General features: G+C 49.2%; 1 protein-coding gene across 13 annotated transcripts in view; it reads right to left on the minus strand.

The window, feature by feature from the left end:
• LOC139235126 (ankyrin-1-like) overlaps positions 1-17372 on the minus strand; it is a 303602-nt gene that overhangs the window by 184946 nt on the left and 101284 nt on the right. For all 13 annotated transcript variants that reach the window (XM_070866335.1, XM_070866331.1, XM_070866326.1 and 10 more), the window contains exon 3: positions 405-503. In XM_070866335.1, coding sequence (XP_070722436.1) covers positions 405-503 — 99 coding nt within the window. The remainder of the gene's footprint in view (positions 1-404; positions 504-17372) is intronic.

The following is a 17372-nucleotide window of genomic DNA, read 5'->3' on the forward strand; positions in this document are numbered from 1 at the left end:
GCTCTACTTGGAGCTCCAACACGGCAAGCGAGCCCCAGGTGGGCAGAAGAAACGTTTCAAGGACACTCTCAAAGCCTCCCTGATAAAGTGCAACGTCCCCACCGACACCTGGGGGTCCCTGGCCCAAGACCGCCCTAAGTGGAGAAGGGGCATCCGGGAGGGCGCTGAGCACCTCGAGTCGCTTCGCCGGGAGCACGTGGAGGCCGAGCGCACACAGCGGAAGGAGCGTGCGACAACCCAAGCCCCCCCACCCACCCCCGTCCCTCCAACCACCGTCTGCCCCACCTGTGACAGAGACTAGATCCCGCATTGGGCTCATCAGTCACCTGAGAACTCATATCAGTGTGGAAGCAAGTCGTCCTGGACTCCGGGGGACTGCCTGAGAGGAGGAGATGATTACTCACCTTTGTCTCGGTCTCCAGAATGATGCCATTGTGCAGCAGCTCTGACACCACTTTGACATGCCCTTCCTTGGAGGCCAGGTGGAGGCCGCTGAGTCCATTCTGCGAATTGTCAAGCACAAAGACAAGTTTAGAATGTTTGAGGTGATCTGCAAACTTAGTGGAAACTGCAAACTTTGGAACAATTGGGGAGACAGAGGGTCAAAAAAAACTCGGCCAATCTCAGCGAAGACACCGGCAGGAAACTCCCTGATCGTGGAAACAACGCGGTGACCCGCGAATCAAAGACCGCCCCTGGTGGATACCATCCCTCGGCACGCAAGACTCTTACCCGTCAACAGACCAACATGTGGACAGTCAGTAAAGATAGCACAAAGACCGCTTTCACTTCACGCTAACACCATTTTGAATGAACTCGACAGCCAAGTCTTTACATTGGGGGGAAGATTGTGGTCGGCAGTTTCCTTCGGACAAACGCCTCCGGCCCAAACCTGGTGGTCCCGGAGGAATGTAGGATTGCGGTCGGAGGCCGAGCTTCGCAGGCCAGCGTACGGGAACATGTCTTCCAGGTACGCGTTCGTATCCTGGGATCACGTGGGCCTGGACCACCAATGGACATCCAGTATTCTCATTGATAATAACGGGAACTCCGTTTGTACGAGCTCCCATTACTATCAATGAGAATACCCCCAAAATCACAACACCATAAATACAAAAAAACACCTCACATATTTAAAATTAATTGAAATTGAATGTTTTAGAAAAAAATATATTTTTGAATTTTTTTAAAATGTGTTTTAATAGGGTTAAAAATAAACTTACCTTAATGGATAGGGTTTTTAATATAAAAATGAGTGATTAAATTTAATTTTTCTATGTTTTAAAACTCTTATGCTGGTAAAAGTTTACCAGGCGTAAGAGTTTGAAGGACATGCGCTGGGCAAGAGTTCAGCCCAAATTTCTACCCCGCGGATGTCCTCCTCCCGGGGATGCGTTGGAACCTTGTGCCCCGAGAACTGGTTTTTGCGAGGCCTCTTCGGTTCTGTGCACACTCCGTACGTGCCCAGAGAGGCTGCAATTCTCAGCCCAATATTTCAACTGAAATGTCAGCAGTCTGGTGCTCAGCGGGTCCGAGTGCGTTCTTTGCGGGAGCAGGGCTCACTGCCTGTCTTGCCTATAAGCCGGAAAGCAGGAGGCACGAGAGCCGAAAAGTCGCACGGCTGACAAGAGGACATGTCGGGCGAACCAAACCTCTGTCAGCAGATGGTAAGGTGGCATCACTCACTTCAAACAACACCCTCACTTTCAGCCGATGATACCCATGTCTTTTGGGTTCCCTGAAACAGTGCCAACCTTCCGTTAAAATGTTCGGGGCTGTCTCTTGGTCCAAAGTCACAGGCTGGCACTTAATTGACAGAAATTTTACCCGCTACTTGTCAGCCCAAGTCTGGATGTGACCCAGGCCTTGCATGGGATGCTTCAACATCGGAGGAGTTGTTAATGGAGATGAATTCTGTGGGATCATCAGCAAAGAGCCTCTCCTGGCATTACCCCCCCCCACCCCCCCGCCCCCACAACTCCCCTTTTCATTTTTATTTTTTCTCTCGGTTTCCCACGGCAGCTGGTAATTATTCCACCATCACACCCTCTCTAGACTCATCTTTTGTTTCCTAACTTGTGCCACTACTATCTCAATTTGACCCACCAGACTTTTGCCGCTCAAATCTCTCCTGCCGTCCCCCCTATCACAGATCTTCCCTTTCCTCCCCTCCCCCGTTCACTGCCCCCTGCACTTCCTGAAAAATCTGCTAATTTCGAACCTTTGCCAGTTCTGACAAAGGTTCATCGACCCGAACCATTAACTCTGTTCCTCTCTCCACAGACGCTGCCTGACCCGCTGAGATTTCCAGCATCTTCTGGTTTTATTTCAGGTTCCAGCGTCCGCAGTGTTTTGCTTTTGTCTCCTGGCAATGTGATGGAGGAAGGCCATTGATGAAGAAGCTGGAGGCAGTTGAGCCAAAAATCCCTGAGAAATGCTTGCAGCCAAGTCCTGAGGCTGCTGGGACTGACCTCTGACAACCAGCAACCATCTTCATTTGCATCCGGTGTGACTCCCGCCGTGGGAAGACTTTCCTTTTGCCGATAGAATTCCGTTTTGCTGGGGCAGCTTGGTGCCCGACTTGGTCGAACGCTGCCTTGATGTCAAGGGCAGCTTGTCACACCCTCTCCTCTGGCATTTAGCTCTGAGATCCATGTCTGGGTCAAGGCTACGGCGAGGTCTGGAGCCCATTACTCTGGCGGTTATCGGCGAGCAGGTTATTGGTATCTCCCGATGAGTCTTTCCAGCACTTTACTGATGATAGTGAGACGGCTGAGAGGGTGGGACTTAAGAACATAAGAACATAAGAAATAGGAGCAGGAGTAGGCCATACGGCCCCTCGAGCCTGCTCCGCCATTTAATAAGATCATGGCTGATCCGATCATGGACTCAGCTCCACTTCCCTGCCCGCTCCCCATAACCCCTTATCCCCTTATCGGTTAAGAAGCTGTCTATTTCTGTCTTAAATTTATTCCATGTCCCAGCTTCCACAGCTCTCTGGGGCAGCGAATTCCCCAGATTTACAACCCTCTGAGAGAAGAAATTTCTCCTCATCTCAGTTTTAAATGGGCGGCCCCTTATTCTAAGATTATGCCCCCTAGTTCTAGTCTCCCCCATCAGTGGAAACATCCTCTCTGCATCCACCTTGTCAAGCCCCCTCATAATCTTATACGTTTCGATAAGATCACCTCTCATTCTTCTGAATTCCAATGAGTAGAGGCCCAACCTCCTCAACCTTTCCTCATAAGTCAACCCCCTCATCCCCGGAATCAACCTAGTGAACCTTCTCTGAACTGCCTCCAAAGCAAGTATATCCTTTCGTAAATATGGAAACCAAAACTGTACGCGGTATTTGACTGCATTAGATTTATCACACTCTTTGCGTTGGTTATTTTACTTTTGCGATCGCCCTTGCGTTTGTCACCGTTAGATGTCTTTGGCTCCTATTTTTGGAGTGGTGCGTGACATCAAGAGTGACACGGGATGGTCTGCGAGCACTCGGAGCTGATCCCTGCTCTCCCAACTTCAGCACCGCGTCAAACCGAACCCAATCCACACACGTGACAGCCTTCTCAATAGACAGCACTGGCCAGGGTCACAGATTAGGAAGGGGAGAGTGCGAGCAGGAAATGAAGATATAAAGGAGAGGGAGAAAGAGAAGGGAGGGCGAGGAAGGGGCAGTGAGAGAAGGGAAGGGGTTAATGGAAATGAAGGTGAGAGAGAAGAGGATAGGGAAGAGGTAGAGAAATGTTAGATAGGTATACTATAGAGATACTCTCTGTGCAGTCACTGTATAAGATGGAGGCTTGTTTACCGGAGGTACCATCAACAAGGTTCACACTGTATACACTATGCTGACACCACCAGAGGGTGCAACTGGTGGAGGCCCAGGGGTCACGTGTACACCACAGGTACCCAGGTATAGAAGGGAGTCCCCCGTGTTCACTCTGGAGTTCTATTAAACAGATTAAGGTCACTACAGTTCAAGTGCAATACTTTACCTCGTGGAGTGATTATCAGAGCATCTAAAGACATAACAAGAAAGATCTTTGAATACAGCCTCCCTTCACCTTGAAACATGCTCTGTGCTGCTACTTTACAATAAACTACTCAGCTTCTTCTGGATATCCAACCAAGTCCTCCAAATAGCAGGCACGAAGTTGACCCGTCTCACCACCCACCACCAGGCCTGCTGTCCGCCTGCTCCCATTGACAAGGTGCTCGAGTTTCTCTTTTACATCGTTCTGGAAATGAAGCTTTACTCACGTTCATTCTGACATTGAGAACTAATTCTGCCCCCTTCACTGACACAGTGACAACCGACCAGGGCCGAAATTTCCCCGGGCCCCGTTTGGGTAAAAGTTCCGGGCCCGGGACTTTTACTGCCCGGGCTAGAGGTCCCGCCCCCAGTGGGTACTTGGTCTTTGCGCCCCTGAAATGAGGTGGAGAGCTGTCTCAGACACTCCGCCTCGTTGCGGGGCGCTCCCGGGGCAACAGCATTGTGCTGAAGAGGGCAGTGCTATTCGGCAGCTCCACATACTGCCGATGTATTACAACGCCCCTCCCCTTCAGTTAAATTGGAGGGCCACTGCGCACTCTTCAGGCCCTTTGGTGGCTACCACTGGGCTACCAGGGACGCGCTCGACCGGACCTTTAAGGGGAGCCCCGGGCAGATGTCAGCGCCCCACAAAGCAGGCGCTGATATCGGCCCACGCCTGCCATGCAGCCCATGGGGCAATTTCCCCTGCGGGGCGCAAAGGGGTCGGCACACACGGCAATGACATCATCGCCTGTTGCGCGCTGGCTCGGGGCGCTAACCGCGGGGCCTGGCGCTACCTGCAAGTCGCTCCCAAAATATCAGGGTCAATTTTGCCCCAGGCACTACCGGGCGTAAAGGACATTGCGCCCCGTTACCATCTCCCGGAGGTGCAAAATAGGGGCAATTTCACAATATATCAGCACAGGTCCCAGAAACTTCTCTCATCAACTTGATCCTCCAATCGCCAACAGAAAACCTCCTCATCCAATGAACACTGCACTTCATTGGGTCAGAGATTCTGAAAGTGAACTTGCATTACACAGGGCGAAGAAGGCCCGGTATCTACTGACATCCAACCTATTACTGTCCCCGTGAACTGGAGGAACCCAATTATCCGAAGGGCACCAGAAGCAGACACTAAAAAACTACAGAACATTTAGAAATTATCACAAAACAACGCTTGATAACACCGTAGATCCAGGGGAAACTGCCCTTCCCCAACAACTTATTCTTTGCTCTTTTTAATCCGTTTACATGAGGTCCATCATGCTATTCAAGGGCTGCTGGAAGGAGAGGGGCTGATGTCCTGCATACTCCCACCAGCAGAGGGCACAACAGGCTTTGCTGTAAACAACCATGACAAGAGTTGGCTGCCAGGGGATCCGTGTGACAAAGCAATGATTCGACTGAGCACTTAACATTACCATACGTCGGCGAGATGGTCAGACAGCTTAGTGTGCCAGTAGGCTCGAGATTGATGCAATGCCCGGCCACTGAGCACCAGACATTTGTCTAACAACCTATCCACCCTCGAGACTCTGACCAAAGCAGCAACAGTCCAACTAAACAGTCACAGGCAAACTTTTTCTCCTGTGTCTTGGTTAATTCACAACATCAAACACATGGGGAAATGTCAGTGTCACCTGCCCTGAACACAGTTCCATCTTTAGCCTTGTGGCCCCTCTCTACAGTTCCCAACCCTCCCCGACTGACCAGGAAGTACCCGTAACCCCGTGGGGTACCTCTCCTGAGCCTCCAATGGCCCGGGAGATCAGCATTCCCCCACACTGCCCTCGAACAGCAACCGGTAAAGGGGCGAGTGGGAGGTGCATTGAGGGGGGAGCAGTCGGTAAAGGGGCAAGTGAAATTCCTGCAGATTATTCAAGCACTCCATAACATGTTCAAAACAGTCAGCAGCTTTCCTGCCCTGGCCCGTATATGTCCTTTAACCAGCACCACCAACAAATATTATGGGCTGGATTTTCGGCCCCTCTGCGCTCGGTTTCTCACCCCGGAGCGGGGGCAATGGCGGGGGTGAGGTTCTGGGCAGGCGGTCAGCCTCCAGCGCCCCGCGGCGATCCTCGGGTCCGGTTTAGCGGCGGCGCGGAGCAGCACGGCCCGGAAGAGCTGCGCCCGGTGTGTAACGCCCCTGGTCGCGACACCGGCGCGAGTTTTGTCTCCCGCCCGACCCGTCCGCCCCGCAGCGCGCCCCGCAGTGACCGCCCGGGAAATCAGGGCGGGCCCACCATCCCGACAGCGGGGAAGTGGGTAATGGGCTCCTGAGGTAAGGCCGATGGTTTGTCTTTTAATATTTTTTGTGATTTGTGTTGTGGTGGCGTGGGCAAGGCGTCTCTGGGAGCGCTCCCGGCCCGGCTCTTTAGCTCGGGAGTTTCCCATCCTAACGCCCCGAGAGAGGGGTACAACGCCCTCCCTTAGCGCTGCGCCCCCTGACTCAGGGCCCAGCTGACCAATGTTACTGACTGAGCCGCTAACTGTTCCCGGGCGCTAACTTTCCCGCCCCGCCGCCATTACCGCCCCGAAATCAGCAAAGCCGGAAATCCAGCCCCATAACCTTTCACTTGATGTTTGTGGGACCTTGTTGTATGCAAACTAGCTGCATCATTTACCCACACAACAGTGATTGCATTTTAAAAGTACTTCACCAGCTATGAAGTGCTATTATCGTACATCTCGAGGGTGTGACAAGAGCTATTTAAAAGCAAATGCCTTTGTTTTGCCGTTGTGTTATTTGTGTATTCACTCTGTCTTTACAGCAGATGGGCACAGCTCCAAAATGCCGTGACCTCTCTTTTCCGCCCGCAGATTTTGACAGAAGTTGTTGTTTTTATTTCTGCCGCAGTGGCTCATCAATTTGATACATTTTTGTTCAGTTTCTCTCAACCGCACATTCCTGAGTTTTGTGACAACAAACAGCAAAACGTGGGTCACGTGTCACCTGAAGGGGAAGCCTGAAGATATGTGATTCATGATTTACGTCCTTATATAACGTGAGCATCCTGCACAAAATGGAAGTCCCGTATCTGATGCTTTTCACCAACTCGGTAACATGCAGCATGACAGCTGATGGTTTAACGTGTGCTCACCATCATCATCATAGGCAGTCCCTCGAAGCGAGGATGACTTGCTTCCATACCAAAAAGGGATGAGTTCGCAGGTGTTTCAATGAAGGACCTAATATTCCGGATCCCGAACTACATCCTGAAGGGTGGGAGATGCCTGTGGGTGGATATTTTTAACGTGGGGTGACCGTTGCACACCAGCCACCACACGGGCTTGACAGAGCGAGGTCTTGGTCCAGTGGCAAGGGTTAACCAGGACAACTGGAGACCAGCTCTGCTGCACGGACCCAGTGCGCAAACATATCGCAGTGTGGGCTGGGCCCGTGCTGCCCCTGGGCCCTCGCCTCTTCTGGGCCCCAGACTCACGCCTCTCCTGGACTCCGATCACGTCCCTCTACAATCTCTTGCTGCTCCTTCGCCCCTCCTGCTGTGCCTGCCCCACACTGCAATCAGCGACCTGGCTTCGCAGCCATCGCCCTCCTGCAGCAGCACGCACTGCTCCCTGCAGTGGTCCCGGCCTGCTGATGGTCTTGCAGGCCGGGACCACGGCGATTTCCGGGCCGGGCCGCCACACGCTGAAGACAATGGTGGTGTTTGCTACCCAGAACACGGTTGTATGCACCTATGTATGCACCTGTGAGCATGCTCACAGGTTTGTGGAGCTGTTGAGTTGGGAGTGGCTTAGCCAGTCACGTGATGTTCACAAGACTCAATAAAACCCCAGCCAGTTGGGTTCGGGGGATCCACGATGGGGCAGGTGGTTGTGAGCCCGGTGGATGAACTGGTAATGTGTAGTGTGATTGTTAAACCTTTGTTAATAAACCAACTAGTTCTTAATAGCAATGTGTTGCTGTGAATTCTTAAGCAAAGAACCCATGAAGCAAATACATTACCAGCACCATTTTTCCATCCTGAAGCTTGTGTGCAGTGACGTCATCGCTTAAAAGCGCCGTGTTAACAACAACTTGCATTTATATAGCATCTGTAACGTAGAAAATTGTCCCAAGGTGCTTCACAGAGGTGTCAATCAGACAAACCTCAGTGCCAAGTCAAAGGAGGTTTGACCAAATGATTGATTAAAGAGGTGGGTTTTGAGGAGGGTTGTGTAGGAGGGAGAGAGGTAAATGGCCGTCAAGAGGGAATTCCAGGGAATTACAGCCGAGACAACCTCGGTTTAACATCTCATCCGAAAGACGGCACCCCTGACCATGCGGCACTCCCTCAGCACTGCACTGGAATGTCAGCCTGGATTACGCACTCAAGTCTCTGGAGTGGGACTTGTGTCTGCCATCTCCTGACTCAGAGGCACAGGTGCTGCCCACTGACCCGCGACTAGGATCAGGAGCAGGTCCTGGGACAATCCCTTCAAACGCCACGTCAGCTGTCTGGGAGAGTGTGCGGAACGGCGGGGACAGCTGCTGAAATGCTGAAAGCGTGAGCAAACCTCGTACGCATCACCGAGTAAACAAGGCTCTGGCAAATCTACAGACTGCCCTGAGCACTGCAGCGATATAAAGCACTAGAGCACTCAGAGTGAAAGCTATCGACCAACCTCCCAGTCCACAAGGCATCAAAAGCCTGTCACGTAACACCAAGGATCATCTTACCTGTAATGACGGCATTGTACTGTGGCAGTATAGGAAGGGGTTAAACCACACAACAGGCAGTAATCCCACCTGACATTGAAACGAGGGCTCCAGTGCAGTTACTACCAAATGACCTCCCTCGAATGAATCTCCTTAATGTTACTCATTATCTAACTGCAGACTTAATGTCTGAATTTGTGGTTTTAACTGGAACCTTTTTATAATGACTAGGTTGATTCCGGAGATGAAGGGATTGTCTAACAAAGAAAGGTTGAGCAGGTTGGACCTATACTCACTGGAGTTTAGAAGAATGAGAGGTGATCTTATTGAAACGGTTAAGATTCTGATGGGGCTTGACAGGGTAGATGCAGAGAGGATATTTCCCCTCATGGGGGAATCTAGAACTAGGGGACATAGTTTCAGAATAAGGGGTCGCCCATTTAAAACGGAGATGAGGAGGAATTTCTTCTCTCAGAGGGTCGTGAATCTTTGGAATTCTCTGCCCCAGAGAGCTGTGGAGGCTGGGTCATTGAATATATTTAAAGCGGAGATTTTTGAACGATAAGGGAGTCGAGGGTTATGGGGAGCAGGCAGGGAAGTGGAGTTGAGGCCAAGATCAGATCAGCCATGATCTTATTGAATGGTGGAGCAGGCTCGAGGGGCCGAATGGCCGACTCCTGTTCCTATTTCTTATGTTCTTATGTCTAACTCATTCCACAGTTGCGGGAGGCGACTGAGCTTCTTGATGCAATGTGACCATGAAAGGCAGGAAAGATCAGCTGGGTCAATCAAGCCTGCCCCACACCTCATGATAACTGGAACATCCGGACTGGACACGTCCCATCCAACCCCACTGCCATTTAATCTCCCGCATGTATTTGCTCCATGTGTTCTTTGCTTAAGAATTCATAGCAACACATTGCTATGAAGAACTAGTTGGCTTATTAACAAAGGTTTAACAATCACACTACACATTACCGGTTCATCCACTAGGCTCACAACTGCAAACCTCATCATGGATGACCTAGATCCAACTCGGATCGATCCAAGTCAGCATGGATTTATGAAAGGGAAATCATGCTTGACAAATCTTCTGGAATTTTTTGAGGATGTAACTAGCAGAGTGGACAAGGGAGAACCAGTGGATGTGGTGCATTTGGACTTTCAAAAGGCTTCTGACAAGGTCCCACACAAGAGATTGGTGTGCAAAATGAAAGCACATGGTATTGGGGGTAATGGACTGATGTGGATAGAGAACTGGTTGGCAGACAGGAAGCAGAGAGTCGGGATAAACGGGTTATTTTCAGAATGACAGGCAGTGACTAGTGGAGTGCCACAGGGCTCAGTTCTGGGACCCCAGCTCTTTACAATATACATTAATGATTTAGATGAAGGAATTGAGTGTAATATCTCCAAGTTTGCAGATGACACTAAACTGGATGGCGGTGTCTGCTGTGAGGAGGACGCTAAGAGGCTGCAGGGTAACTTGGACAGGTTAGGTGAGTGGGCAAATACATGGCAGATGCAGTATAATGTGGATAAATGTGAGGTTATCCACTTTGGTGGCAAAAACACGAAGGCAGAATATTATCTGAATGATGGCAGATCAGGAAAAGGGGAGGTGCAACGAGACCTGGGTGTCATGGTACATCAGTCATTGAAAATTGGCATGCAGATACAGCAGGCGGTGAAGAAGGCAAATGGTATGTTGGCCTTCATAGCTAGGGGATTTGAGTATAGGAGCAGGGAAGTCTTACTGCAGTTGTACAGGGCCTTGGTGAGGCCTCACCTGAAATATTGTGTTCAGTTTTGGTCTCCTAATCTGAGGAAGGACGTTCTTGCTATTGAGGGAGTGCAGTGAAGATACACCAGACTGATTCCCGGGATGGCAGGACTGACATATGAGGAGAGACTGGATTGACTGGGCCTGCATTCACTGGAGTTTAGAAGAATGAGAGGGGATCTCAGAGAAACATATAAAATTCTGACGGGACTGGACAGGTTAGATGCAGGAAGAATGTTCCTGATGTTGGGGAAGTCCAGAACCAGGGGACATAGTCTAAGGATAAGGGGTAGGCCATTTAGGACTGAGATGAGGAGAAACTTCTTCACTCAGAGAGTTGTTAACCTGTAGAATTCCCTGCCGCAGAGAGTTGTTGAGGCCAGTTCGTTGGATATATTCAACAGGGAGTTAGATATGGCCCTTACGGCTAAAGGGATCAAGGGGTATGGAGAGAAAGCAGGAAAGAGGTACTGAGGTGAATGATCAGCCATGATCATATTGAATGGTGGTGCAGGCTCGAAGGGCTGAATGGCCTACACCTGCACCTATTTTCTCTGTTTCTATGTTTATTGAGTCTTGTGAACATCACGTGACTAGCTGAGCCACTCACAATGCAACAGCTCTACAACTATTTTGTTGCAAACAATAATAAGTGCCCCCTAATTAAAGGGGGGGGGCACTAAAAGCGACAAATTAAATAAATCAACCTTTTAACAGTGAACTTGGATCAAGTTAAAATTGGTTGCCAGGAATGATGCTGCACTCCAGTCCCTCCGGTGCCCACCTCTCGCGGAAGGCCGCGAGCGTACCAATGGACACCGCGTGCTCCATCTCCTGGGACACCCTGGCCGGGCTGAACGACCGCCTCGACCGCCCGCTGCCTGGACCGGTGCAACAGCTCTACAAACCTGCGAGCATAATCACAGGTGCGCACATTGCAAAGGTGTTCCCACATTAACTTCAATTTGGGGATTTGGAAGTTTCCTGCCACACATCCAGGGGGCAAGAGACCCTCTTGGCATTCATAGTTTCCAGCCAGTTATAACCAAACACCGTGTACGAGGATTGGAGGCAACAAGGGGAGTGGGGACAATAAAACAGCCAGCAGGCAGACACCGCCTGTACAACAGACAAAAGGAAGGAGAGGATGGGCTGGCCCATCAAACCTACCCCATTACAACATGGGTACACCCTGCTCACACGATCAACCCCACCCCACCCCAGCAGTCACGCTATCTTCCTGGGACAGTCACAACAACTGGGGCAATTCCGCTCCGACCTCTGAAACTTTTTTGATCTACATCCAGGCTGCAAGAAGTCTTCCCGATGGTTTGTTTTATTTATTTTTTTGCCATTTATAACCAATCATTGTAAAAGGATCAGGTACAGTAGAAAAATGTTCAAGTTGAAAAAGTTAAAGACAGCACAACTGTAAATGTCCGTTCAGTATGGAATAAGAATCTGTCCGCCCCATCAAGCTCATGTCAACTAATTAGCTGTGTACTGTTTGAACCTGCATTTATATCGCACCCCTTATGACCACCTGATGCCCCAATGTGCTTTACAGCCAATGAAGTACTTTTGGAGTGCAGTCGCTGTTGTAATGTGGGAAACGGGGCAGCCAATTGGCGCACAGCAAGCTCCCACAAACGGCAATGTGATAATGACCAGATAATCTGTTGTAGTGATAAATCTGAGGGATAACTATTGGCCAGGACACCGGTGATAACTCCCCTGATCTTCTTTGATATAGTGCCGCGGGATCTTTTACATCCACCTGAGAGAGCAGACGGGACCTCAGTTTAATGTCTCATCCGAAAGACAGCACCTCCGACAGTGCAACATTCCCTCAGCACTGCACTGAAGTGTCAGCCTGGATTTTGTGCTCAAGTCTCTGGAGTGGGACTTGAACCCACAACCTTCTGACTCAGCGGCGAGTGTGCTGCCCACTGAGACACATGCCGTGCACTCTGAGAGACTTTATCCAAAGTATTTGGTCTCCTGGGGAGATGAACGATTTCAGGTAAAACTGAAGCTTTTTGCATCGTAGCTGTCAGAGTTGGACGGTGGGAGATGTGAAGGCAGATGGGTATTCTGTAGCTGTACTTGTGCCCATTGAGGATCAGCGATTGTTACTGACGAGCTTCCCTGCAGGCAGCGAGGTGCACGGGACGGCAGATTGTACACTGTCTGCAGAAGGTGCGATCTCGACGTGTCAAATGACACATTCTCGCTCCCTGCTTTCTCGTATTTTGGTGCATCTCCAAATTTCCAGTATTTTCTGTGTCACGTTATTTCAATATTGTGTTCTGTTAGTAACTTGTGCCATTAAGTTGCGATTCAGTGGGGGAGAAATATCTACTGACGGTAATGTGCCCAAATTCAGTTTATTGCGGTGTCAGAACCCCAATGGAAATTTGGAAGCTGATTCAACCCAAGAGAAATGAATTGTTGAATCATCATATTGGATGATTAAAGGGGCACTGTCTTCATGAGAAAGTTCTAGGTCAACTTTATTTCTAGTTGGAGAGGAAGAAAAGCCAGGGCAGTCGGGCGTCTTTAAAGCCCACGTGAAGTTACCTGTACATGACTTGACTTCAATGTGTCGTCCAATGGGGAACAAGCAATAGAGGATTTGCTAATGATTTTCCATGAAGACGGTGCTCCTTTAAGGAGTGTTCTGGTCCTTTGTGTATCGTACAACAGTGGAGATCCAAGATGCTGTCAGATGGCACGTTAAGGTCTTGGGGTGCAAGAATACATGGCCTTTGGGATAGGTCTAACTACATACATCCCAGCTTAATCAATACAGGACATATGAGGTTGGACCTTTCCCATAAGTCTGATATTCCTCCGTATTCAGACCAAAATTTACCATCTAACCTGACGAGAATCTAGAAGAATTGATCATGTTTCCTCACGGGAGGCACCACTGCCACCAGTCCCAACTTTATGGATGTACCAAAAGAAATTCGTACCATTCGAGACTTTTCTGGCAGCATTACTTGGCTAAGTTTAAAAATGTTCAGATGCTGATTGAGGAGTGCCTGCTTTCTCTGCTGGCATCAGATATCCACCTGCTTCACAATAAACCTGTCTCCCCCTTTCTCAGGAAGCAAATACAGGTTGAACCTCCCTTATCCAGAACTCCCTTATCCGGAACCCTCCCTTGTCCTCAACCATTCCCGGCCACCGGGTGGCGCGTGCGCAGAACTCCGACATGAACAAATTGACGTCCTTCGTTGCTGCCGACGCCCGCAATCGCTAGCCTGACCCCGCGATCCACCACCCCGCCCCCTCCAATGATCCCTCTGTTACGCTCCCAGCTCCAAGCCAGCCAGCCCCGATATCCCCTTGCTCAGTACCTGGACCATCCAATTTAACGTGACCACCCCTCGTCTGGAAAAATCCCTTATCCAGAACAGGCCAGGTCCCGAGGGTTGCGGATAATGGAGGTTCAACCTGTGGCTTGAAGTGGACAATGCTGTTGGTCTGCAGTTTCTTCCGAAGGCCAATGCTCTAGAAATGTTCTCACTGGGAGGTTGGCTTAAATAATAAAACTTGGTACTGAAAGGACAAAGGTGCGATTCCCTGATGGATCAACTGGCCAAGGCACTGGACAGCTGTGTCACACGGAAAAGAAAAATCCCGAGGTTCTGCAGAATGAAATACTCTCCAGCCAGAGCATTCAAATTAGCTTCAGGTTAGGGAAAGGAATAGGAAGGATCATACTCCTAATCGCTATCTAATTATCCCTGCTGGATAATGCAGCATTGGAGGAATTAGTGATCACATGTAGCATGTCATCCATCATAAACTATTAGGTCACAAGTCAGAATGGGCAAGAAAGGGCAAATGAAATTCAACACAGATACATTTTGGCAGGAAGAATAGGGAGGGCACTTATTACTTGGAGGATGTGAGTCCGGGTGGGGTAGAGGAACAAAGGGATCTCGGATAAAAATACACAAATCACTAAATGTTGCGACACTAATTAGCAAGACTGTAATAAAAAGCAAACCAAGCAATAGGGTTTATTTGTAGAGGGATAGACTTGAAAAGTAGGGAAGTTATGCTCAACCTGTATTGAACCATAGTTAGACCACACTTGGAGTACTGCGCACAGTTCTGGTCGCCATATTATAAAATGGTTATAGAGGGTGCAGAGAAGATTTACAAGGGTGATACCAGAAATGCGAGGGTATACATATCAGGAAAGGATAAACAGGCTGGGTCTCTTTTCTCTAGTAAAAAGAAGGCTGAGGGGTGACCTAATAGAGGTCTTTAAAATGATGAAAGGTTTTGATTGAGTGGATACAGAGAGAAAGTTTCCACTTGTGGGTAAGAGCATAACTAGAGGCCATCAATATAAGATAGTCACCAAGAAATCCAATGGGGAATTCAGGAGAAACTTCTTTACCCAGAGAGTGGTGAGAATGTGGAACTCGCTGCCACAGGGAGTGGTTGAGGCGAATAGTATCGATACATTTAAGAGGAGGCTGGACAAGTATATGGGGGAGAAGGGAATAGAGGGTTATGCCGATAGAGTTAGATGAGGAAAGACGGGAGGAGGCTCGAGTGGGGCATAAACACCGGCATGGACTGGTTGGGCCGAATGGCCTGTTTCTGGGCCGTATATCCCGTGTAAGCCAGCAGCAGGCTGGTGTTTCATGGAGCATACACAGGAAGCGGGAGGTAACTAAGAGAAGACTTGATCAGGCACGTGCATTATAACCAGTGGCATTCAAGGCAACCATGTGTGTCAACCATGTTGAAGCAAAGTGACAACATATATTGTGATAAGACAGTTTGTGTATTTACACTGAACTGTCATCGTACATCAGGAATTGAGGTTTGCACGTTCCACGATGGATGGGAAATTATGGGAAGGGCACATCTGAAATCTCGATACATGCTCCCTCCCGGAGGCAAACCTCTGTACTGGTCGCACAAATTTGAAGACCGACTCTGATGTTAGTTGCTTGGCCATTTATCAGCCTCAGATAACCAGTTTCTTTTTGGAGGGGGCTGGGAGTTATTTCTGTGGATTGGAAACTTTCTGGGATCCATATAGTCATAGAATCATAGATGTTTACGGCACAGAAGGAGGCCATTTGGCCCATCGTGTCCGTGCCGGCCGACAGATATCCAGCCTAATCCCACTTTCCAGCTCTTGGTCCGTAGCCCTGTAGGTTACAGCACTTCAAGTGCACATTCAAGTACTTTTTAAACGTGGTGAGGGTTTCTGCATCTACAACAACCATAACGTATATTTATATAACGCCTTTAACGACGTAAAATGTTCCAAGGCACTTCACAAGAGGATTATGCGATAAATATTTGACACCGAGCCACATACGTAGAAATTAGGGCAGGTGACCAAAAGCTTGGTCAAAGAGGTCAGTTTTAAGGAGCATCTTGAAGGAGGAGCGAGAGGTAGAGAGGTGGAGAGGTTTAGGGAGGGAATTCCAGAGCTTGGGGCCCAGGCAACAGAAGGCACGGCCACCGATGGTGGAGCGATTATAATCAGGGATGCTCAGGAGGGCAGAATTAGAGGAGGCAGATATTTCGGGGGGTTGTGGGGCTGGAGGAGATTACAGAGATAGGGAGAATCTTCCACCTTTTCAGGCAGTGAGTTCCAGATCCACACCACATTCTGGTCAAATACATTTCTCCTCAACTTCCCTCTAATCCTTCCACCAATTACTTTAAATCTATGCCCCCTTAAAAAGACCAGCCCTTATCTGAACTGGTAACTCGGAGACGTACACTCATACTTGTCCAGAACTCTCCACTCACACCCCATCCTGCACAGCCGTCTCTGAGGACCTGTATACAATAATCTCCATCGGCTCCCTGCTCTCAAATCCCTCTCCAGCTTCAGTGCACCCGACCTCTGCAGCCTGGTCCCGTCATCACTTCCACCCTCCGCTCCTCAAACGCTGGTCTTCCCCAACGTCCCAGTTCCCTCGTAATGTACCATCAGGGCTGTAATGTAGGCATCAGTGAGTATGCTCACAGGTTTACAGAATTGTAATTCGATTTAATTTGACAAAGGTTCCCTTTATGTTCAATTGTTAATTTGTGTTTTTGGTGCCTTCAAAAAACAAGGGGGCATGTGAATGAAAGGTTCTAGCAAAATAGTTGTAGAGCTGTTGAGTTGTGAGTGGCTTAGCCAGTCATGTGATGTTCACAAGACTCAATAAAACCCCAGCCAGTTGGGTTCGGGGGATCCACGATGGGGCAGGTGGTTGTGAGCCTGGTAGATGAACTGGTAATGTGTAGTGTGATTGTTAAACCTTTGCTAATAAACCAACTAGTTCTTAATAGCAATGTGTTGCTATGAATTCTTAAGCAAAGAACCCGTGAAGCAAATACATTACAAGGGCTTTCATCCCTCTTGCCCCCTAAATCCCTCAGTTTGGCTAGATCCAGCTCCTTAAAACTGACCTCCTAAGCAGAGTTTTCCGCCATCTCCTGCTCAGATCTGTGCTTCAGCCCCTGAAACACCCATTGTGTTCAAGTCGCCGTATAAATGGAAGTTATTAAAATAATTGCTTTAAACCGAGGTTCTGATGAATGTGCTGTCAATGAAAGATAATTATCTTCCCCCAAATTTGCAAATTCTAGCGAAAACTCGATTGAAAATATGGGGAGTGGAATAAATAATGATTGCTTTTGAACGCAGCTCTGAAGCAGTGTCTGTATCAGCAAACAGTGAATGAAATGTTTGGGTTGCCCCGGTTCCAGGGTGACCCTGAGAGCCCTCGGCCTTTAGTGGAGGTGATGGGATTGACGGTCTGTCTTCCAGTCCTAAACTGCGGTCAATATTGATGTCATCTGGAATTATGAAATAGGTTAGAGGCACAGTTTCTGGCAAAATG

This window comes from Pristiophorus japonicus, chromosome 22, assembly GCF_044704955.1.
Source record: "Pristiophorus japonicus isolate sPriJap1 chromosome 22, sPriJap1.hap1, whole genome shotgun sequence".
In the NCBI taxonomy this organism is placed as follows: Eukaryota; Metazoa; Chordata; class Chondrichthyes; family Pristiophoridae; genus Pristiophorus; species Pristiophorus japonicus.